The sequence below is a fragment of the Rhinoderma darwinii genome, unplaced genomic scaffold (assembly GCF_050947455.1).
Source record: "Rhinoderma darwinii isolate aRhiDar2 unplaced genomic scaffold, aRhiDar2.hap1 Scaffold_52, whole genome shotgun sequence".
In the NCBI taxonomy this organism is placed as follows: domain Eukaryota; kingdom Metazoa; phylum Chordata; class Amphibia; order Anura; family Rhinodermatidae; genus Rhinoderma; species Rhinoderma darwinii.
Genome location: NW_027464068.1, coordinates 311,277 through 337,194, shown reverse-complemented (window position 1 = coordinate 337,194; position 25,918 = coordinate 311,277). Strand labels below are relative to the sequence as shown.

The window sequence follows — 25,918 nt, the reverse complement described above, 5'->3', positions numbered from 1 at the left end:
GACCGTTCGCTTTGCGTCTGCGCGAAGGATCCTAACGAAACACGTGGTCTATCAACGATCCGCCCTCAAACTCCAACAGCGCAGCCGCGGCCAGTCATGGTGACGTCACCTGGCTTGTCAGAAGCTTGGCGGGAAGCTTGGCGGGAAGCTGAAGAGCCGGAGACTGGAGGTGGAGGTACAGGCCGGACTACTACCCCCAGCGTCTGTACACTACAGTGACTCCCCGGACTACTACCCCCAGTGTCTGTACACTACAGTGACTCCCCGGACTACTACCCCCAGTGTCTATACACTACAGTGACTCCCCGGACTACTACCCCCAGTGTCTGTACACTACAGTGACTCCCCGGACTACTACCCCTAGTGTCTATACACTGCAGTGACTCCCCGGACTACTACCCCCAGTGTCTGTACATACAGTGACTCCCCGGACTACTACCCCCAGTCTCTATACACTACAGTGACTCCCCGGACTACTACCCCCAGTGTCTGTACATACAGTGACTCCCCGGACTACTACCCCCAGTGTCTGTACACTGCTGTGACTCCCCGGACTACTACCCCCAGTGTCTGTACATACAGTGACTCCCCGGACTACTACCCCCAGTGTCTGTACATACAGTGACTCCCCGGACTACTACCCCCAGTGTCTATACACTGCAGCGACTCCCCGGACTACTACCCCCAGTGTCTGTACATACAGTGACTCCCCGGACTACTACCCCCAGTGTCTATACACTGCAGCGACTCCCCGGACTACTACCCCAGTGTCTGTACATACAGTGACTCCCCGGACTACTACCCCCAGCGTCTATACACTGCAGTGACTCCCCGGACTACTACCCCCAGTGTCTGTACATACAGTGACTCCCCGGACTACTACCCCCAGTGTCTATACACTACAGTGACTCCCCGGACTACTACCCCCAGTGTCTATACACTGCAGCGACTCCCCGGACTACTACCCCCCAGTGTCTGTACATACAGTGACTTCCCGGACTACTACCCCCAGCGTCTATACACTGCAGTGACTCCCCGGACTACTACCCCCAGTGTATGTACACTACAGTGACTCCCCGGACTACTACCCCCAGCGTCTGTACACTACCGTGACTCCCCGGACTACTACCCCCAGTGGCTATACACTGCAGTGACTCCCCGGACTACTACCCCCAGTGTCTGTACACTACAGTGACTTCCCGGACTACTACCCCCAGCGTCTGTACACTACCGTGACTCCCCGGACTACTACCCCCAGTGTCTGTACACTGCAGTGACTCCCCGGACTACTACCCCCAGTGTCTGTACATACAGTGACTCCCCGGACTACTACCCCCAGTGTCTATACACTACAGTGACTCCCCGGACTACTACCCCCAGTGTCTGTACATACAGTGACTCCCCGGACTACTACCCCCAGTGTCTGTACACTGCTGTGACTCCCCGGACTACTACCCCCAGTGTCTGTACACTGCAGTGACTCCCGGACTACTACCCCCAGTGTCTATACACTACAGTGACTCCCCGGACTACTACCCCCAGTGTCTACACTACAGTGACTCCCCGGACTACTACCCCCAGTGTCTACACTACAGTGACTCCCCGGACTACTACCCCCAGTGTCTGTACACTGCAGTGACTCCCCGGACTACTACCCCCAGTGTCTGTACATACAGTGACTCCCCGGACTACTACCCCCAGTGTCTATACACTACAGTGACTCCCCGGACTACTACCCCCAGTGTCTGTACACTACAGTGACTCCCCGGACTACTACCCCCAGTGTCTATACACTGCAGTGACTCCCCGGACTACTACCCCCAGTGTCTATACACTACAGTGACTCCCCGGACTACTACCCCCAGTGTCTGTACACTACAGTGACTCCCCGGACTACTACCCCCAGTGTCTGTACATACAGTGACTCCCCGGACTACTACCCCCAGCGTCTATACACTGCAGTGACTCCCCGGACTACTACCCCCAGTGTCTATACACTGCAGTGACTCCCCGGACTACTACCCCCAGTGTCTGTACATACAGTGACTCCCCGGACTACTACCCCCAGTGTCTGTAAATACAGTGACTCCCCGGACTACTACCCCCAGTGTCTGTACACTGCAGTGACTCCCCGGACTACTACCCCCAGTGTCTGTACATACAGTGACTCCCCGGACTACTACCCCCAGTGTCTGTACATACAGTGACTCCCCGGACTACTACCCCCAGTGTCTATACACTGCAGCGACTCCCCGGACTACTACCCCCAGTGTCTGTACATACAGTGACTCCCCGGACTACTACCCCCAGTGTCTATACACTGCAGCGACTCCCCGGACTACTACCCCAGTGTCTGTACATACAGTGACTCCCCGGACTACTACCCCCAGTGTCTATACACTGCAGTGACTCCCCGGACTACTACCCCCAGTGTCTGTACACTGCTGTGACTCCCCGGACTACTACCCCCAGTGTCTACACTGCAGTGATTCCCCGGACTACTACCCCCAGTGTCTGTACATACAGTGACTCCCCGGACTACTACCCCCAGTGTCTATACACTGCAGCGACTCCCCGGACTACTACCCCCAGTGTCTGTACATACAGTGACTTCCCGGACTACTACCCCCAGCGTCTATACACTGCAGTGACTCCCCGGACTACTACCCCCAGTGTCTGTACACTGCAGTGACTCCCCGGACTACTACCCCCAGTGTCTGTACATACAGTGACTCCCCGGACTACTACCCCCAGTGTCTGTACATACAGTGACTCCCCGGACTACTACCCCCAGTGTCTACACTACAGTGACTCCCCGGACTACTACCCCCAGTCTCTATACACTACAGTGACTCCCCGGACTACTACCCCCAGTGTCTGTACACTACAGTGACTCCCCGGACTACTACCCCCAGTGTCTGTACACTACAGTGACTCCCCGGACTACTACCCCCAGTGTCTGTACACTACAGTGACTCCCCGGACTACTACCCCCAGTGTCTGTACACTACAGTGACTCTCCCCGGACTACTACCCCAGTGTCTGTACACTACAGTGACTCCCCGGACTACTACCCCCAGTGTCTGTACACTGCAGTGACTCCCCGGACTACTACCCCCAGTGTCTGTACACTGCAGTGACTCCCCGGACTACTACCCCCAGTGTCTATACACTACAGTGACTCCCCGGACTACTACCCCCAGTGTCTGTACATACAGTGACTCCCCGGACTACTACCCCCAGTGTCTGTACACTACAGTGACTCTCCCCGGACTACTACCCCCCAGTGTCTGTACACTACAGTGACTCCCCGGACTACTACCCCCAGTGTCTGTACACTACAGTGACTCCCCGGACTACTACCCCCAGTGTCTGTACACTGCAGTGACTCCCCGGACTACTACCCCCAGTGTCTATACACTGCAGCGACTCCCCGGACTACTACCCCCAGTGTCTGTACACTACAGTGACTCTCCCCGGACTACTACCCCCCAGTGTTTGTACACTAGAGTGACTCCCCTGACTACTACCCCCAGTCTCTATACACTACAGTGACTCCCCGGACTACTACCCCCAGTGTCTGTACATACAGTGACTCCCCGGACTACTACCCCCAGTGTCTGTACACTACAGTGACTCTCCCCGGACTACTACCCCCCAGTGTCTGTACACTACAGTGACTCTCCCCGGACTACTACCCCCCAGTGTTTGTACACTAGAGTGACTCCCCGGACTACTACCCCCAGTCTCTATACACTACAGTGACTCCCCGGACTACTACCCCCAGTGTCTGTACATACAGTGACTCCCCGGACTACTACCCCCAGTGTCTGTACACTACAGTGACTCTCCCCGGACTACTACCCCCCAGTGTCTGTACACTGCAGTGACTCCCCGGACTACTACCCCCAGTCTCTATACACTACAGTGACTCCCCGGACTACTACCCCCAGTGTCTGTACACTACAGTGACTCCCCGGACTACTCCCCCCAGCCTCCCTTCTCCTCCCATGGTTGTGTAGTAGTTGACGTGTCTGTGTTTTGGCAGGTTTTGCGCTGTGTGGGCGGGGCTCTGGGACTCTGATGCTCCGCCTCCTGCGCGTGCTCTGATGATGGAGTCCGGTCCGCAGCGGGTGGTGGCTCTGGTGGACATGGACTGCTTCTATGTACAGGTGGAGCAGAGACTGAGGCCGGAGCTGAAGAACAAGCCGGTGGTGGTGGTGCAGTACAAGACCTGGAGAGGAGGAGGGTGAGGCTCACACCGGCGTCATGGCTGCTGCGCGGCTCCACCTGACGTCCGGCGGCGGATCACAATATCAAGGCTGTGATGGAAGCGGCGCCAGCAGAGACCGCGGCGGTGTTCACATCTGCGTCAGAGCCGCCACCGCTGACAGACTTGATGGGAATAAAGGGCCGCTGGCATTTCTCCCCTCAAAACTCTGCACACCTTTATAGAGCGGTCCGCCGGCGCCAGCGGTGTTTATCGTACCGTGGATCCGGGCGAGCGTGAGCGAAGCCCAGTCCTCATCTGTTCCCGCGCAGCGACACGTGACGAGCTGCCCCTCCGTCCTGTATTACTGGTTTACATCTCTCTCTCTTCTGCGCCGGTTTCATGGCAGCGGTGGTCGTCACTGATCACCTCCCCCTGAGGCCCCGCCTACAGCGTGTGGACCTTACAGACAACCTCAATCTTCGAGGCTCCTACTGTGATCCCTGGCAGCATATCCGCCACGTATCCCCTTTATAGAGTGCCGGGAGGCCCCAGGGCTGTCCTGTCAGATGCCCGGACACCTCCAGCGCTTGTTATCTGTATAGCGGGTAGACCCGATATTCTGATACACAGCTCCAGACCCTCTGCACAGACGCGGTTCCTGATTTGCTCTTCCTTCTGCAGGATCATTGCCGTTAGCTATGAAGCTCGAGCTTTTGGGGTGACCCGGAACATGTTCGCTAACGATGCCAAGAAGTTGTGTGCGGACCTGGAGCTCGCCCGCGTCGCTGAGACTCATGGGAAGGCCGACCTCACAAAGTGAGTGTGATACCCCCGCCCAGGCCGGGAATGGCGCGGTATAAGGGATCCCTGATGATGTCATCTCCTGTGTCTTCAGGTATCGGGAGGCCAGCGTGGAAGTCATGGAGATCATGTCTCGATTTGCGGTGGTGGAGAGAGCGAGTATTGACGAGGCTTATATCGACCTCACCGACTCCATACAGAAACGAATACAAGAGATGGCGGGCCAGCAAATAGCGGAGGGGTTACTGAAGACCACCTATGTGCAGGGCTATCCTGACCTCAACCCTGCCCATGAGCAGAGCCGGACAACAGGTGACTCCTCCCTCCTTACAGTAACTCCTCCCCTCTTATCAGGGACCATTTTGGCACCACACGGCCGCATTATACAGGAGATTCACAGAGTCCACATAAGTGTCTGATCACTGGGACCTCCACTGATCACTAGAATGGGGGTCCTGAGCCCCCCATTCCACCACAGTGAGGAGCCCTAATGGAGTGGTGATCGAGCATGCGCCCTACCGCTGCATTCAATGTCTATGGGGTCCGATGGAAGCACTCGAGCGCTCTACTCAGCGGCCACTTCATTCCCATAGACCTTAAAGGGAATGTGTTGCCAGAAAAACATGTTTTTTTAAAAAAAATTAAACATTTAGTGTGTGGGTGATTAAACATTGTTCAAATTTTTTTTATTTTTTTCGCGAGTCAGGAAATATTATAAATTTTTTCTAATTTATAATACTACCCATTTTTGGTCACTAGATGGAGCTGTTCCCAAAATTGCAGCATTGCAACATTGGGTTAAAAGCCCTCGCTCTAGTGAGCTCTCAGCATCCCCCCCTCCTTTATCCTGGCTAGTGCCGGGATAAACGAGGGGTTTGAACGGTCTATCCTCCTACACTGTGTGTCGCCATTTTTTGAGGTAACCCACAGTGTAGTAGGTTTACATACAGTGGTAAACACACACAAACACTAACATACATTGAAATCTCTTACCTGCTCCTGCCGCCGCGGCTCCCTCCGGCCCGTCCGCTCCGTTTGCTGCCGCTGTTCCATGTGCACAAGTCCGGAAGCCGCGACCGGAAGTAGTAATATTACTGTCCGGCCGCGACTTCCGGTCCACAGGAAAATGGCGCCGGACGGCGCCAATTTCGAATAGGACTGTGTGGGAGCGGCGCATGCGCAGTTCCCACACAGACGCCGTACACGGCAGTCAATGGGACGGGAGCCGTTCGCAGTCCCTATGGGACTGTGGCTGCCGTATTCCATGTCTGTGTGTGTCGTTAATCGACACACACAGAAATGGAACAAAAAATGGCAGCCCCCATAGGGAAGAAAAAGTGTAAAAATAAGAAAAAGTAAAACACAAACACACAAATGAATATAAACGTTTTTATTAAAGCACTAACATCTTTAACATATAAAAAAATAATTTGTGATGACACTGTTCCTTTAAATAGAGCTCCATTCAAACTCCTCACTGGAGCGTGCCGTGAAGGAGAGCGGGGGACTCAGGAGCCCCTTTCTAATGATCGGCGGGCCCCCAATGATCAGACTCAAATCACCTCTACTGTGGATAAGTGACAATTGTCTATTCTATGAACGCCCCTTTAATCTCCCAGGATCTGATCCCGTCTAGCACTAAATATACAACTGCACAGCGGAGGAAAACAGCCGAGTACACCAGAGATCCCCCCAGGGAGTGCAGCTCTGGAGCATAATACAGGATGTAACTCAGGATCAGTACAGGATATGTAATGTATGTACACAGTGACTCCACCAGCAGAATAGCGAGTGCAGCTCTGGAGTATAATACAGGATATAACTCAGCATCAGTACATGATAAGTAATGTAATGTATGTACACAGTGACTCCACCAGCAGAACAGTGAGTGCAGCTCTGGAGCATAATACTGGATGTAACTCAGGATCAGTACAGGATAAGTAATGTAATGTATGTACACAGTGACTCCACCGGCAGAATAGTGAGTGCAGCTCTGGAGTATAATACAGGATGTAACTCAGGATCAGTACAGGATAAGTAATGTAATGTATGTACACAGTGATTCCACCAGCAGAATAGTGAGTGCAGCTCTGGAGCATAATACAGGATGTAACTCAGGATCAGTACAGGATAAGTAATGTATGTACACAGTGACTCCACCAGCAGAATAGTGAGTGCAGCTCTGGAGTATAATACAGGATGTAACTCAGGATCAGTACAGTATAAGTAATGTAATGTATGTACACAGTGACTCCACCAGCAGAATAGTGAGTGCAGCTCTGGAGTATAATACAGGATGTAACTCAGGATCAGTACTGGATAAGTATGTACACAGTGACTCCACCAGCAGAATAGTGAGTGCAGCTCTGGAGTATAATGCAGGATATTACTCAGGATCAGTACAGGATAAGTAATGTAATGTACACAGTGACTCCACCAGCAGAATAGTGAGAACAGCTCTGGAGTATAATACAGGATGTAACTCAGGATCAGTACTGGATAAGTATGTACACAGTGACTCCACCAGCAGAATAGTGAGTGCAGCTCTGGAGTATAATGCAGGATATTACTCAGGATCAGTACAGGATAAGTAATGTAATGTACACAGTGACTCCACCAGCAGAATAGTGAGAACAGCTCTGGAGTATAATACAGGATATAACTCAGGATCAGTACAGGATAAGTAATGTACACAGTGATTTCACCAGCAGAATAGTGAGTGCAGCTCTAGAGTATTATACAGGATGTAACTCAGGATCAGTACAGGATAAGTAATGTAATGTATGTACACAGTGACTCCACCAGCAGAATAGTGAGTGCAGCCCTGGAGTATAATACAGGATATAACTCAGGATCAGTACAGGATAAGTAATGTAATGTATGTACACAGTGACTCCACCAGCAGAATAGTGAGTGCAGCTCTGGAGTATAATACAGGATGTAACTCAGGATCAGTACAGGATAAGTAATGTATACACAGTGACTCCACCAGCAGAATAGTGAGTGCAGCTCTGGAGTATAATACAGGATATAACTCAGGATCAGTACATGATAAGTAATGTAATGTATGTACACAGTGACTCCACCAGCAGAATAGTGAGTGCAGCTCTGGAGTATAATACAGGATGTAACTCAGGATCAGTACAGGATAAGTAATGTATGTACACAGTGACTCCACCAGCAGAATAGTGAGTGCAGCTCTGGAGTATAATACACGATGTAACTCAGGATAAGTAATGTAATGTATATACACAATGACCCCACCAGCAGAATAGTAAGTACAGCTCTGGAGTATAATACAGGATATCTCAGGATCAGTACAGGATAAGTAATGTAATGTATGTACACAGTGACTCCACCAGCAGAATAGTGAGTGCAGCTCTGGAGTATAATACAGGATATCTCAGGATCAGTACAGGATAAGTAATGTAATGTATGTAAACAGTGACTCCACCAGCAGAATAGTGAGTGTAGCTCTGGAGCATAATACAGGATGTAACTCAGGATCAGCACAGGATAAGTAATGTACACAGTGACTCCACCAGCAGAATAGTGAGTGTAGCTCTGGAGAATAATACAGGATGTAACTCAGGATCAGTACAGGATAAGTAATATATATACACAGTGACTCCACCAGCAGAATAGTGAGGGCAGCTCTGGAGTATAATACAGGATGTAACTCAGGATCAGTACAGGATAAGTAATGTATGTACACAGTGACTCCACCAGCAGAATAGTGAATGCAGCTCTGGAGTATAATACAGGATGTAACTCAGGATCAGTACAGGATAAGTAATGTAATGTATGTACACAGTGACTCCACCTGCAGAATAGTGAGTGCAGCTCTGGAGTATAATACAGGATGTAACTCAGGATCAGTACAGGATAAGTAATGTAATGTATGTACACAGTGACTCCACCAGCAGAATAGTGAGTGCAGCTCTGGAGTACAATACAGGATGTAACCCAGGATCAGTACAGGATAAGTAATGTCATGTATGTACACAGTGACTCCACCAGCAGAATAGTGAGTGCAGCTCTGGAGTATAATACAGGATATAACTCAGGATCAGTACAGGATAAGTAATGTATGTACACTGTGACTCCACCAGCAGAATAGTGAGTGCAGCTCTGGAGTATAATACAGGATGTAACTCAGGATCAGTACTGGATAAGTATGTACACAGTGACTCCACCAGCAGAATAGTGAGTGCAGCTCTGGAGTATAATGCAGGATATTACTCAGGATCAGTACAGGATAAGTAATGTAATGTACACAGTGACTCCACCAGCAGAATAGTGAGAACAGCTCTGGAGTATAATACAGGATGTAACTCAGGATCAGTACAGGATAAGTAATGTATGTACACAGTGACTCCACCTGCAGAATAGTGAGTGCAGCTCTGGAGTATAATACAGGATATAACTCAGGATCAGTACAGGATAAGTAATGTAATGTATGTACACAGTGACTCCACCAGCAGAATAGTGAGTGCAGCTCTGGAGTATAATACAGGATATAACTCAGGATCAGTACAGGATATGTAATGTATGTACACAGTGACTCCACCAGCAGAATAGTGAGTGCAGCTCTGGAGTATAATACAGGATGTAACTCAGGATCAGTACTGGATAAGTATGTACACAGTGACTCCACCAGCAGAATAGTGAGTGCAGCTCTGGAGTATAATGCAGGATATTACTCAGGATCAGTACAGGATAAGTAATGTAATGTACACAGTGACTCCACCAGCAGAATAGTGAGAACAGCTCTGGAGTATAATACAGGATGTAACTCAGGATCAGTACAGGATAAGTAATGTACACAGTGATTTCACCAGCAGAATAGTGAGTGCAGCTCTGGAGTATAATACAGGATGTAACTCAGGATCAGTACAGGATAAGTAATGTATGTACACAGTGACTCCACCAGCAGAATAGTGAGTGCAGCTCTGGAGTATAATACAGGATGTAACTCAGGATAAGTAATGTATGTACACAGTGACTCCACCAGCAGAATAGTGAGTGCAGCTCTGGAGTATTATACAGGATGTAACTCAGGATCAGTACAGGATAAGTAATGTATGTACACAGTGACTCCACCAGCAGAATAGTGAGTGCAGCTCTGGAGTATAATACAGGATGTAACTCAGGATCAGTACAGGATAAGTAATGTAATGTATACACAGTGACTCCACCAGCAGAATAGTGAGTGCAGCTCTGGAGTATAATACACGATGTAACTCAGGATAAGTAATGTAATGTATATACACAATGACCCCACCAGCAGAATAGTAAGTACAGCTCTGGAGTATAATACAGGATATCTCAGGATCAGTACAGGATAAGTAATGTAATGTATGTACACAGTGACTCCACCAGCAGAATAGTGAGTGCAGCTCTGGAGTATAATACAGGATATCTCAGGATCAGTACAGGATAAGTAATGTAATGTATGTAAACAGTGACTCCACCAGCAGAATAGTGAGTGTAGCTCTGGAGCATAATACAGGATGTAACTCAGGATCAGCACAGGATAAGTAATGTACACAGTGACTCCACCAGCAGAATAGTGAGTGTAGCTCTGGAGAATAATACAGGATGTAACTCAGGATCAGTACAGGATAAGTAATATATATACACAGTGACTCCACCAGCAGAATAGTGAGGGCAGCTCTGGAGTATAATACAGGATGTAACTCAGGATCAGTACAGGATAAGTAATGTATGTACACAGTGACTCCACCAGCAGAATAGTGAATGCAGCTCTGGAGTATAATACAGGATGTAACTCAGGATCAGTACAGGATAAGTAATGTAATGTATGTACACAGTGACTCCACCTGCAGAATAGTGAGTGCAGCTCTGGAGTATAATACAGGATGTAACTCAGGATCAGTACAGGATAAGTAATGTAATGTATGTACACAGTGACTCCACCAGCAGAATAGTGAGTGCAGCTCTGGAGTACAATACAGGATGTAACCCAGGATCAGTACAGGATAAGTAATGTCATGTATGTACACAGTGACTCCACCAGCAGAATAGTGAGTGCAGCTCTGGAGTATAATACAGGATATAACTCAGGATCAGTACAGGATAAGTAATGTATGTACACTGTGACTCCACCAGCAGAATAGTGAGTGCAGCTCTGGAGTATAATACAGGATGTAACTCAGGATCAGTACTGGATAAGTATGTACACAGTGACTCCACCAGCAGAATAGTGAGTGCAGCTCTGGAGTATAATGCAGGATATTACTCAGGATCAGTACAGGATAAGTAATGTAATGTACACAGTGACTCCACCAGCAGAATAGTGAGAACAGCTCTGGAGTATAATACAGGATGTAACTCAGGATCAGTACAGGATAAGTAATGTATGTACACAGTGACTCCACCTGCAGAATAGTGAGTGCAGCTCTGGAGTATAATACAGGATATAACTCAGGATCAGTACAGGATAAGTAATGTAATGTATGTACACAGTGACTCCACCAGCAGAATAGTGAGTGCAGCTCTGGAGTATAATACAGGATATAACTCAGGATCAGTACAGGATATGTAATGTATGTACACAGTGACTCCACCAGCAGAATAGTGAGTGCAGCTCTGGAGTATAATACAGGATATTACTCAGGATCAGTACAGGATAAGTAATGTATGTACACTGTGACTCCACCAGCAGAATAGTGAGTGCAGCTCTGGAGTATAATACAGGATGTAACTCAGGATCAGTACTGGATAAGTATGTACACAGTGACTCCACCAGCAGAATAGTGAGTGCAGCTCTGGAGTATAATGCAGGATATTACTCAGGATCAGTACAGGATAAGTAATGTAATGTACACAGTGACTCCACCAGCAGAATAGTGAGAACAGCTCTGGAGTATAATACAGGATGTAGTACAGGATAAGTAATGTACACAGTGATTTCACCAGCAGAATAGTGAGTGCAGCTCTGGAGTATAATACAGGATGTAACTCAGGATCAGTACAGGATAAGTAATGTATGTACACAGTGACTCCACCAGCAGAATAGTGAGTGCAGCTCTGGAGTATAATACAGGATGTAACTCAGGATAAGTAATGTATGTACACAGTGACTCCACCAGCAGAATAGTGAGTGCAGCTCTGGAGTATTATACAGGATGTAACTCAGGATCAGTACAGGATAAGTAATGTATGTACACAGTGACTCCACCAGCAGAATAGTGAGTGCAGCTCTGGAGTATAATACAGGATGTAACTCAGGATCAGTACAGGATAAGTAATGTAATGTATACACAGTGACTCCACCAGCAGAATAGTGAGTGCAGCTCTGGAGTATAATACAGGATATAACTCAGGATCAGTACAGGATAAGTAATGTATGTACACAGTGACTCCACCAGCAGAATAGTGAGTGCAGCTCTGGAGTATAATACACGATGTAACTCAGGATAAGTAATGTCATGTATATACACAATGACCCCACCAGCAGAATAGTAAGTACAGCTCTGGAGTATAATACAGGATATCTCAGGATCAGTACAGGATAAGTAATGTAATGTATGTACACAGTGACTCCACCAGCAGAATAGTGAGTGCTGCTCTGGAGTACAATACAGGATGTAACTCAGGATCAGTACAGGATAAGTAATGTCATGTATGTACACAGTGACTCCATCAGCAGAATAGTGAGTGCAGCTCCGGAGTATAATACAGGATATAACTCAGGATCAGTACAGGATAAGTAATGTAATGTATGTACACAGTGACTCCACCAGCAGAATAGTGAGTGTAGCTCTGGAACATAATACAGGATGTAACTCAGGATCAGCACAGGATAAGTAATGTACACAGTGACTCCACCAGCAGAATAGTGAGTGTAGCTCTGGAGAATAATACAGGATGTAACTCAGGATCAGTACAGGATAAGTAATATATATACACAGTGACTCCACCAGCAGAATAGTGAGGGCAGCTCTGGAGTATAATACAGGATGTAACTCAGGATCAGTACAGGATAAGTAATGTAATGTATGTACACAGTGACTCCACCAGTAGAATAGTGAGGGCAGCTCTGGAGTATAATACAGGATATAACTCAGGATCAGTACAGGATAAGTAATGTAATGTATGTACACAGTGACTCCACCAGCAGAATAGTGAGTGCAGCTCTGGAGTATAATACAGGATATAACTCATGATCAGTACAGGATAAGTAATGTAATGTATGTGCACAGTGACTCCACGAGCAGAATAGTGCATGCAGCTCTGGAGTATAATACAGGATGTAACTCAGGATCAGTACAGGATAAGTAATATATATACACAGTGACTCCACCAGCAGAATAGTGAGGGCAGCTCTGGAGTATAATACAGGATGTAACTCAGGATCAGTACAGGATAAGTAATGTAATGTATGTACACAGTGACTCCACCAGTAGAATAGTGAGTGCAGATCTGGAGTATAATACAGGATATAACTCAGGATCAGTACAGGATAAGTAATGTAATGTATGTACACAGTGACTCCACCAGCAGAATAGTGAGTGCAGCTCTGGAGTATAATACAGGATATAACTCATGATCAGTACAGGATAAGTAATGTGATGTATGTGCACAGTGACTCCACGAGCAGAATAGTGCATGCAGCTCTGGAGTATAATACAGGATGTAACTCAGGATCAGTACAGGATAAGTAATATATATACACAGTGACTCCACCAGCAGAATAGTGAGGGCAGCTCTGGAGTATAATACAGGATGTAACTCAGGATCAGTACAGGATAAGTAATGTAATGTATGTACACAGTGACTCCACCAGCAGAATAGTGAGTGCAGCTCTGGAGTATAATACAGGATATAACTCAGGATCAGTACAGGATAAGTAATGTATGTACACAGTGACTCCACCAGTAGAATAGTGAGGGCAGCTCTGGAGTATAATACAGGATGTAACTCAGGATCAGTACAGGATAAGTAATGTACACAGTGACTCCACCAGCAGAATAGTGAGTGCAGCTCTGGAGTATAATACAGGATGTAACTCAGGATCAGCACAGGATAAGTAATGTACACAGTGACTCCACCAGCAGAATAGTGAGTGCAGCTCTGGAGAATAATACAGGAAGTAACTCAGGATCAGTACAGGATAAGTAATGTATGTACACAGTGACTCCACCTGCAGAATAGTGAGTGCAGCTCTGGAGTATAATACAGGATATAACTCAGGATCAGTACAGGATAAGTAATGTATGTACACAGTGACTCCACCAGTAGAATAGTGAGGGCAGCTCTGGAGTATAATACAGGATGTAACTCAGGATCAGTACAGGATAAGTAATGTAATGTATGTACACAGTGACTCCACCAGCAGAATAGTGAATGCAGCTCTGGAGTATAATACAGGATATAACTCAGGATCAGTACAGGATAAGTAATGTATGTACACAGTGACTCCACCAGCAGAATAGTGAGTGCAGCTCTGGAGTATAATACAGGATGTAACTCAGGATCAGTACAGGATAAGTAATGTATGTACACAGTGACTCCACCAGCAGACTAGTGAGTGCAGCTCTGGAGGATAATACAGGATGTAACTCAGGATCAGTACAGGATAAGTAATGTAATGTATGTACACAGTGACTCCACCAGCAGAATAGTGAGTGCAGCTCTGGGGTATAATACAGGATATAACTCGGGATCAGTACAGGGTAAGTAATGTAATGTATGTACACAGTGACTCCACCAGCAGAATAGTGAGTGCAGCTCTGGAGTATAATACAGGGTATAACTCAGGATCAGTACAGGATAAGTAATGTAATGTATGTACACAGTGACTCCACCAGCAGAATAGTGACCTCAGCTCTGGAGTATAATACAGGATGTAACTCAGGATCAGTACAGGATAAGTAATGTAATGTATGTACACAATGACTACACCAGCAGAATAGTGAGTGCAGCTCTGGAGTATAATACAGGATGTAACTCAGGATCAGTACAGGATAAGTAATGTAATGTATGTACACAGTGACTCCACCAGCAGAATAGTGAGTGCAGCTCTGGAGTATAATACAGGATGTAACTCAGGATCAGTACAGGATAAGTAATGTAATGTATGTACACAGTGACTCCACCAGCAGAATAGTGAGTGCAGCTCTGGAGTATAATACAGGATGTAACTCAGGATCAGTACAGGATAAGTAATGTAATGTATGTACACAGTGACTCCACCAGCAGAATAGTGAGTGCAGCTCTGGAGTATAATACAGGATGTAACTCAGGATCAGTACAGGATAAGTAATGTAATGTGTGTACACCGTGACTCCACCAGCAGAATAGTGAGTGCAGCTCTGGAGTATAATACAGGATGTAACTCAGGATCGGTACAGGATAAGTAATGTAATGTATGTACACAGTGACTCCACCAGCAGAATAGTGAGTGTAGCTCTGGAGTATAATACAGGATATAACTCAGGATCAGTCATGTATGGAGGGCTCTAATAGGTTTTAGGTTTTGTGGGATCACTGTTATATAATCCATATTATAGTGGGCTTCCAGGTCGGTGTTGTCAGTGGGGGGGGGGGCTGCACTCGGCTGTTCCCATCTCCCGTTTATTTCTGTGGTCAGTAGCCGCACTTGTTCCCTGGTCCCGGTGGTCGGACAGGTCAGTAGCCGCACTTGTTCCCTGGTCCCGGTGGTCGGACAGGTCAGTAGCCGCACTTGTTCCCTGGTCCCGGTGGTCGGACATCCACTGATCAGTTCTAAGATCTTTCTTGTTGCTTTGGGTCTCAGAGGAGCTGCGGCGGCTGGGGGTGGAGCAGTGGCTGAGTTCCCTGCTGTCGGGGGACCCGCGGAGCCCGGAGCTGCAGCTGACCGTGGCTGCCATTATTGTGGAGGAGATGAGAGCGGCTGTGGAGGAGGAGACCACGTTCCAGTGCTCGGCCGGGATTTCACATAATAAGGTGGGTTCTGTTCTGATGGGTGTGAGGGATGTGGGCACAGACTGCCCCAAAACCGTCATCATCAACCCAAATACGACATGTTGATTAGGGAGGTTTAAGTGGTTATTTCGGGTGTAATGAGCTGCGAGTTGTGTGACCGCGCGCCCTCTTCTCCGCTGCAGATTCTAGCAAAGCTGGCCTGTGGACTAAATAAGCCGAACCGTCAGACCATCCTGTCCCAGAGCGCTGTCCCCGGACTGTTCCGTCAGCTCCCCATCGGGAAAATGTAAGTCCGGAAATACACGACTTATCTCAACACAGTCGCAGCGTTATAAGAGGAGCGGCTGATATCAGTCACATATGATGTAATGTCTCTGGAGGATATAATAGTGCTGGAGTGTTATAAGAGGAGCGGCTGATATCAGTCACACATATGATGTAATGTCTCTGGAGGATATAATAGTACTGGAGTGATATAAGAGGAGCGGCTGATATCAGTCACATATGATGTAATGTCTGGAGGATATAATAGTGCTGGAGTGATATAAGAGGAGCGGCTGATATCAGTCACATATGATGTAATGTCTCTGGAGGATATAATAGTACTGGAGTGATATAAGAGGAGCGGCTGATATCAGTCACACATATGATGTAATGTCTCTGGAGGATATAATAGTACTGGAGTGATATAATAGGAGCGGCTGATATCAGTCACATATGATGTAATGTCTCTGGAGGATATAATAGTACTGGAGTGATATAAGAGGAGCGGCTGATATCAGTCACATATGATGTAATGTCTCTGGAGGATATAATAGTACTGGAGTGTTATAAGAGGAGCGGCTGATATCAGTCACACATATGATGTAATGTCTCTGGAGGATATAATAGTACTGGAGTGATATAAGAGGAGCGGCTGATATCAGTCACACATATGATGTAATGTCTCTGGAGGATATAATAGTGCTGGAGTGATATAAGAGGAGCGGCTGATATCAGTCACATATGATGTAATGTCTCTGGAGGATATAATAGTACTGGAGTGATATAAGAGGAGCGGCTGATATCAGTCACATATGATGTAATGTCTCTGGAGGATATAATAGTACTGGAGTGATATAAGAGGAGCGGCTGATATCAGTCACATATGATGTAATGTCTCTGGAGGATATAATAGTACTGGAGTGATATAAGAGGAGCGGCTGATATCAGTCACACATATGATGTAATGTCTCTGGAGGATATAATCGTGCTGGAGTGATATAAGAGGAGCGGCTGATATCAGTCACACATATGATGTAATGTCTCTGGAGGATATAATAGTGCTGGAGAGATATAAGAGGAGCGGCTGATATCAGTCACACATATGATGTAATGTCTCTGGAGGATATAATAGTACTGGAGTGATATAAGAGGTGCGGCTGATATCAGTCACACATATGATGTAATGTCTCTGGAGGATATAATAGTACTGGAGTGATATAAGAGGAGCGGCTGATATCAGTCACATATGATGTAATGTCTCTGGAGGATATAATAGTGCTGGAGTGATATAAGAGGAGCGGCTGATATCAGTCACACATATGATGTAATGTCTCTGGAGGATATAATAGTGCTGGAGTGATATAAGAGGAGCGGCTGATATCAGTCACATATATGATGTAATGTCTCTGGAGGATATAATAGTACTGGAGTGATATAAGAGGAGCGGCTGATATCAGTCACATATATGATGTAATGTCTCTGGAGGATATAATAGTACTGGAGTGTTATAAGAGGAGCGGCTGATATCAGTCACATATATGATGTAATGTCTCTGGAGGATATAATAGTACTGGAGTGATATAAGAGGAGCGGCTGATATCAGTCACATATATGATGTAATGTCTCTGGAGGATATAATAGTACTGGAGTGTTATAAGAGGAGCGGCTGATATCAGTCACATATGATGTAATGTCTGGAGGATATAATAGTACTGGAGTGATATAAGAGGAGCTGCTGATATCAGTCACATATGATGTAATGTCTCTGGAGGATATAATAGTGCTGGAGTGATATAAGAGGAGCGGCTGATATCAGTCACATATGATGTAATGTCTCTGGAGGATATAATAGTGCTGGAGTGATATAAGAGGAGCGGCTGATATCAGTCACATATGATGTAATGTATCTGGAGGATATAATAGTACTGGAGTGTTATAAGAGGAGCGGCTGATATCAGTCACATATGATGTAATGTCTCTGGAGGATATAATAGTACTGGAGTGATATAAGAGGAGCGGCTGATATCAGTCACACATATGATGTAATGTCTCTAGAGGATATAATAGTACTGGAGTGATATAAGAGGAGCGGCTGATATCACTCACATATGATGTAATGTCTCTGGAGGATATAATAGTGCTGGAGTGATATAAGAGGAGCGGCTGATATCAGTCACATATGATGTAATGTCTCTGGAGGATATAATAGTACTGGAGTGTTATAAGAGGAGCGGCTGATATCAGTCACATATGATGTAATGTCTCTGGAGGATATAATAGTGCTGGAGTTATATAAGAGGAGCGGCTGATATCAGTCACACATATGATGTAATGTCTTTGGAGGATATAATAGTACTGGAGTGATATAAGAGGAGCGGCTGATATCAGTCACATATGATGTAATGTCTCTGGAGGATATAATAGTACTGGAGTGATATAATAGGAGCGGCTGATATCAGTCACATATATGATGTAATGTCTCTGGAGGATATAATAGTACTGGAGTGATATAAGAGGAGCGGCTGATATCAGTCACATATGATGTAATGTCTCTGGAGGATATAATAGTGCTGGAGTGATATAAGAGGAGCGGCTGATATCAGTCACATATATGATGTAATGTCTGGAGGATATAATAATGCTGGAGTGTTATAAGAGGAGCGGCTGATATCAGTCACATATGATGTAATGTCTCTGGAGGATATAATAGTACTGGAGTGTTATAAGAGGAGCGGCTGATATCAGTCACATATGATGTAATGTCTCTGGAGGATATAATAGTACTGGAGTGTTATAAGAGGAGCGGCTGATATCAGTCACACATATGATGTAATGTCTGGAGGATATAATAGTGCTGGAGTGATATAAGAGGAGCGGCTGATATCACTCACACATGATGTAATGTCTCTGGAGGATATAATAGTACTGGAGTGATATAAGAGGAGCGGCTGATATCAGTCACATATGATGTAATGTCTCTGGAGGATATAATAGTACTGGAGTGATATAAGAGGAGCGGCTGATATCAGTCACACATATGATGTAATGTCTCTGGAGGATATAATAGTACTGGAGTGTTATAAGAGGAGCGGCTGATATCAGTCACACATATGATGTAATGTCTCTGGAGGTATAATAGTGCTGGAGTGATATAAGAGGAGCGGCTGATATCAGTCACATATGATGTAATGTCTCTGGAGGATATAATAGTGCTGGAGTGATATAAGAGGAGCGGCTGATATCAGTCACATATGATGTAATGTCTCTGGAGGATATAATAGTACTGGAGTGATATAAGAGGAGCGGCTGATATCAGTCACATATGATGTAATGTCTCTGGAGGATATAATAGTGCTGGAGTGATATAAGAGGAGCGGCTGATATCAGTCACATATGATGTAATGTCTCTGGAGGATATAATAGTACTGGAGTGATATAAGAGGAGCGGCTGATATCAGTCACACATATGATGTAATGTCTCTAGAGGATATAATAGTACTGGAGTGATATAAGAGGAGCGGCTGATATCACTCACATATGATGTAATGTCTCTGGAGGATATAATAGTGCTGGAGTGATATAAGAGGAGCGGCTGATATCAGTCACACATATGATGTAATGTCTCTAGAGGATATAATAGTGCTGGAGTGATATAAGAAGAGCGGCTGATATCAGTCACATATGATGTAATGTCTCTGGAGGATATAATAGTGCTGGAGTGATATAAGAGGAGCGGCTGATATCAGTCACATATATGATGTAATGTCTGGAGGATATAATAATGCTGGAGTGTTATAAGAGGAGCGGCTGATATCAGTCACATATGATGTAATGTCTCTGGAGGATATAATAGTACTGGAGTGTTATAAGAGGAGCGGCTGATATCAGTCACATATGATGTAATGTCTCTGGAGGATATAATAGTGCTGGAGTGTTATAAGAGGAGCGGCTGATATCAGTCACACATATGATGTAATGTCTCTGGAGGATATAATAGTACTGGAGTGTTATAAGAGGAGCGGCTGATATCAGTCACACATATGATGTAATGTCTGGAGGATATAATAGTGCTGGAGTGATATAAGAGGAGCGGCTGATATCACTCACACATGATGTAATGTCTCTGGAGGATATAATAGTACTGGAGTGATATAAGAGGAGCGGCTGATATCAGTCACATATGATGTAATGTCTCTGGAGGATATAATAGTACTGGAGTGATATAAGAGGAGCGGCTGATATCAGTCACACATATGATGTAATGTCTCTGGAGGATATAATAGTACTGGAGTGTTATAAGAGGAGCGGCTGATATCAGTCACACATATGATGTAATGTCTCTGGAGGATATAATAGTGCTGGAGTGATATAAGAGGAGCGGCTGATATCAGTCACATATGATGTAATGTCTCTGGAGGATATAATAGTGCTGGAGTGATATAAGAGGAGCGGCTGATATCAGTCACATATGATGTAATGTCTCTGGAGGATATAATAGTACTGGAGTGATATAAGAGGAGCGGCTGATATCAGTCACACATATGATGTAATGTCTCTGGAGGATATAATAGTGCTGGAGTGATATAAGAGGAGCGGCTGATATCAGTCACATATGATGTAATGTCTCTGGAGGATATAATAGTGCTGGAGTGATATAAGAGGAGCGGCTGATATCAGTCACACATATGATGTAATGTCTCTGGAGGATATAATAGTACTGGAGTGATATAAGAGGAGCGGCTGATATCAGTCACATATGATGTAATGTCTCTAGAGGATATAATAGTACTGGAGTGTTATAAGAGGAGCGGCTGATATCACTCACATATGATGTAATGTCTCTGGAGGATATAATAGTGCTGGAGTGATATAAGAGGAGCGGCTGATATCAGTCACACATGATGTAATGTCTCTAGAGGATATAATAGTGCTGGAGTGATATAAGAGGAGCGGCTGATATCAGTCACATATGATGTAATGTCTCTGGAGGATATAATAGTACTGGAGTGATATAAGAGAGCGGCTGATATCAGTCACATATGATGTAATGTCTCTGGAGGATATAATAGTACTGGAGTGTTATAAGAGGAGCGGCTGATATCAGTCACACATATGATGTAATGTCTCTGGGGGATATAATAGTACTGGAGTGTTATAAGAGGAGCGGCTGATATCAGTCACATATGATGTAATGTGTCTGGAGGATATAATAGTGCTGGAGTGATATAAGAGGAGCGGCTGATATCAGTCACATATGATGTAATGTCTCTGGAGGATATAATAGTGCTGGAGTGATATTAAGAGGAGCGCTGATATCAGTCACATATGATGTAATGTCTCTGGAGGATATAATAGTACTGGAGTGATATAAGAGGAGAGGCTGATATCAGTCACACATGATGTAATGTCTCGGGAGGATATAATAGTACTGGAGTGTTATAAGAGGAGCGGCTGATATCAGTCACATATGATGTAATGTCTCTGGAGGATATAATAGTGCTGGAGTGATATAAGAGGAGCGGCTGATAACTTTCTCTTCTCTCACCAGACGCAATCTTGGGGGGAAGCTGGGGGCCACTATTAAGGAGATCCTGGGGGTGCAGTACATCGGGCAGATCACCCAGTTCAGTGAATCGTCTCTTCAGAGCCACTTTGGAGATAAGACGGGGTAAGTCGGGTGCTGGGATTGGACGTTCTGTAAGGAGTGGGGGGGTGTTCTGTGTCCTCAGCATCGCGCTCCTTCCTCCTGACCCCGCTGTATGACGTCAGGTGCAGGTTATACAGGAGTATACAGCAGGCATGGCGAGGCCTCCGGCATTGCCCTGCGTGTTACTGGTCATCGGGGTCTCCATGATGGGGGGGATGAATCCTCTGCAGAGCTGGAGCGTCCTCAGTAACCGCGGGCCTGCGGGGGCTTGTACTGGGGGATTCCTGTCTCTGGTATTGGTGAAATCTCTTTCCTGTCCGCCATGTTGTACATGTCACGATTTATCAGTGCAGTAGAGCAGAATGTATTGATACGACAGCGGCACCCGAAGTGTAAAACTGCTATAATGTCCCCAGAACGGCGTCCTAGAGAATGATGAGATGAAGCTGTATACAGGAGAGGTGTGTGGTATATAGGAACGCCCCTCCCCCGCCCCTCTCATCGCTTTGTGTTCGCAGCTCGTGGCTTTACCTGCTGTGCCGCGGCATCGAGGACGAGCCTGTGAAGCCCCGACAGTTACCCAAATCCATCGGCTGCAGCAAGAACTTCCCTGGGAAGACGTCTCTGTGCTCGCGAGATCAGGTCAGAGACTTGTGTAACAACATCTATCGGGACGCTGCGTGTTAAAGGGCCATACACTGCGCCAGCTGCACCCATCGGAGTCCTGCGCCGCGCCCATCGGAGTCCTGCGCAGCGCCGCGCCCATCGGAGTCCTGCGCCGCGCCCATCGGAGTCCTGCGCCGCGCCCATCGGAGTCCTGCGCCGCGCCCATCGGAGTCCTGCGCCGCGCCCATCCGGGTCCTGCGCTGCTCGCGTGGTGCATTGTCCCATCGTAGCTTGTAAAGTCCTCCGTGTGTTCCCATGACACCAGCTTCTATAGTCTGGGCCTAAGGTGGGATCAGCGGCGGCTGGCTGTGCGGCGGCTGACTGGCTGTGCGGCGGCTGGCTGTGCGGCGGCTGTGCGGCGGCTGGCTGGCTGTGCGGCGGCTGGCTGGCTGGCTGGCTGTGCGGCGGCTGTGCTCCTGGCTGTGCGGAGGCTGGCTGTGCGGCGGCTGTGCTCCTGGCTGTGCGGCGGCTGTCTGTGCGGCGGCTGGCTGTGCTGCGGCTGGCTGTGCGGCTGCTGGCTGTGCTGCGGCTGGCTGTGCGGCGGCTGGCTGTGCGGCGGCTGGCTGTGCGGCGGCTGGCTGTGCTCCTGGCTGTGCGGCGGCTGGCTGTGCGGCGGCTGGCTGTGCTGCGGCTGGCTGTGCGGCTGCTGGCTGTGCTGCGGCTGGCTGTGCTGCGGCTGGCTGTGCGGCGGCTGGCTGTGCGGCGGCTGGCTGTGCGGCGGCTGGCTGTGCGGCGGCTGGCTGTGCGGCGGCTGTGCTCCTGGCTGTGCGGCGGCTGGCTGTGCGGCGGCTGGCTGTGCTGCGGCTGGCTGTGCGGCTGCTGGCTGTGCTGCGGCTGGCTGTGCTGCGGCTGGCTGTGTGGCGGCTGGCTGTGCGGCGGCTGGCTGTGCGGCGGCTGGCTGTGCGGCGGCTGTGCTCCTGGCTGTGCGGCAGCTGGCTGTGCGGCGGCTGTGCTCCTGGCTGTGCGGCGGCTGGCTGTGCGGCGGCTGTGCTCCTGGCTGTGCGGCGGCTGGCTCTGCGGCAGCTGGCTGTGCGGCGGCTGTGCTCCTGGCTGTGCGGCGGCTGGCTGTGCTCCTGGCTGTGCGGTGGCTGGCTGTGCGGCGGCTGGCTCTGCGGCAGCTGGCTGTGCGGCGGCTGTGCTCCTGGCTGTGCGGCGGCTGTGCTCCTGGCTGTGCGGCGGCTGTGCTCCTGGCTGTGCGGCGGCTGGCTGTGCGGCGGCTGGCTCTGCGGCAGCTGGCTGTGCGGCGGCTGGCTCTGCGGCAGCTGGCTGTGCGGCGGCTGTGCTCCTGGCTGTGCGGCGGCTGGCTGTGCTCCTGGCTGTGCGGCGGCTGGCTGTGCTCCTGGCTGTGCGGCGGCTGGCTGTGCTCCTGGCTGTGCGGCGGCTGGCTGTGCGGCTGCTGGCTGTGCGGCGGCTGGCTGTGCTGGTTATTTCTGCCTCTTCCTCTCCGCAGGTGCAGCACTGGCTCCTACAGTTGTGTCTGGAGTTAGAAGAGCGGCTCAAGAAGGACAAGGAGACGGTAAGTGCCGGGGGTCCCGACTACTGGGCGTCGCGGTCATGTGACTGTATTTCTATTCATTCACCTCTTCTCTCCCCCAGAACCACAGAGTGGCTAAACAGCTGACAGTCGGTTTACATCGCCAGGGGGAGCACAGTGGTCTGTCCCGATGCTGCGCCCTCACCCGCTATGATGCCCAAAAGATCAGCGGCGATGCCTTCATCCTCCTGAAAAGCTTCAATAAAGCCGGAGCTCATCAGGCCGCATGGTACGTACGAACAATGATGGGAGCCGGCGTATCGCTGACCGCAGCGTCAGGCAGGAGACGCTCGTGTCCTCGTCCCTCACCTCATGATGTTATTACCGCCTGCCCAGCAGAAGCGCCGGACGCAGAGGTGACCTGGACGTCTCCTGACCGATGCGGAGGATTACACGCTGCGCTCTGACCTCTGATCATGTTCCAGGTCTTCACCTCTGACCTCAGATCATGTTCCAGGTCTTCACCTCTGACCTCTGATCATGTTCCAGGACTTCACCTCTAACCTCTGATCATGTTCCAGGTCTTCACCTCTGATCATGTTCCAGGTCTTCACCTCTGACCTCTGATCATGTTCCAGGTCTTCACCTCTGACCTCTGATCATGTTCCAGGTCTTCACCTCTGACCTCTGATCATGTTCCAGGTCTTCACCTCTGACCTCTGATCATGTTCCAGGTCTTCACCTCTGACCTCTGATCATGTTCCAGGTCTCCTCCTCTCACTCTGCTCCAGCTGTCTGCAAGCAAATTCTCAGAGAGCGCATCATCCGGAGGTGACATCGCAAGTCTCCTGAGCAAGGAGGCGCCCGGGGCCCCGAGACCCCCGTGTTCACAGCCGTCCCCCAGCAGAGCACCCCAGAAAGAGCAAAGAGAAAGCCGGACGCCCAGCACCATCCGCATGTTATTCCAGAGAGCAGCCGAGAAGAAGGAGGATGCAGGTGAAGCAGCATGTAGTGTACCCCCCTCTTCTCCCCTCACCCCAGGTAAACAGGACATGGGCCGGGCGTCACTTTTCCAGTCCCGTTCCCTGCAGCCTGAGACGTCTGAACTTCCAGGTGAATGCGCAGAAGCCTCATCCTCAGCCGCCCCCGGTGAGGAGGACCTGGTGGTCTGCGAGAAGTGCCGGCAGCCCGTCCTGGTGTGGGACCTCCCGGAACACAACGATTATCACTTTGCTCAGGACTTACAAGATTCCTTCTCTGCTCCTCGTCCTGATACAGTAACAGCGGCCGTGACACCCGCGAGCCACAGACCGAAGGGTAAGACGAAGAGCCCGGCAACTCCCAGTGCCAAACGTGCCCGCAGCGAGGGCAGCCGCACCCTGGACACCTTCTTCAGAGCAGCCCCGCAGTGATGAGGCTGCCGCACCCTGGACACCTTCTTCAGAGCAGCCCCGCAGTGATGAGGCTTCTCCTCGGCCGTCGCTTGTCAGGCGATGACCAGTGCGGCTGCCAGTACAGCGACCCCCCCCCCCCCCCCCCTGGGTTCACTACACGGCAGTGACGTCCTGACCGCTCCTCGCCCTCTGCTGGTTTTATATTTTACAATGTGAATTAAATGCTATAATGACTCCAGGAAGGCCTTTGTTTTGATCCTTGTGCTGAGTATTAGGACGGTCGTCATGGGGTCACATAGAGAAATAAGGGCCCCCCAGTTCATTCCTAGCCGCTACTTCTTCCTGGTCGGCTGCTTTTCATCTCTGCCCTATTAGGACGCAGCCCTGATCACTGACCCCCGCTCAGCTGCAGCAACCCCCGTGCTTTACACTGCAGCTGTGCTTGTTCAGATTGACTGCTGCGTGTAGAAACAAGCTCTGCCATAATCCGGTACGTTCTCCAGACCCTGTGAGTGTGGGGTCTATAG

General features: G+C 48.4%; 1 protein-coding gene across 2 annotated transcripts; it reads left to right on the top strand.

The window, feature by feature from the left end:
* Positions 1–70: 70 nt before the first annotated feature.
* On the top strand, positions 71–25,629 carry LOC142721808 (DNA polymerase eta-like). 2 transcript variants are annotated; one of them, XM_075848834.1, is made up of 12 exons: positions 71–175; positions 4,049–4,249; positions 4,895–5,029; positions 5,109–5,326; positions 15,798–15,967; positions 16,129–16,232; positions 21,759–21,878; positions 22,376–22,499; positions 23,974–24,039; positions 24,120–24,286; positions 24,764–24,993; positions 25,276–25,629. In XM_075848834.1, exons 2-12 carry the CDS (start codon positions 4,110–4,112, stop codon positions 25,407–25,409), a joined length of 1,608 nt encoding a protein of 535 aa, XP_075704949.1. In that variant the 5' UTR covers positions 71–175; positions 4,049–4,109; the 3' UTR covers positions 25,410–25,629. The 2 variants fall into 2 exon arrangements, with proteins under 2 accessions (XP_075704949.1, XP_075704948.1); XM_075848833.1 differs by having other exon boundaries at positions 24,764–25,629.
* Positions 25,630–25,918: the final 289 nt, after the last annotated feature.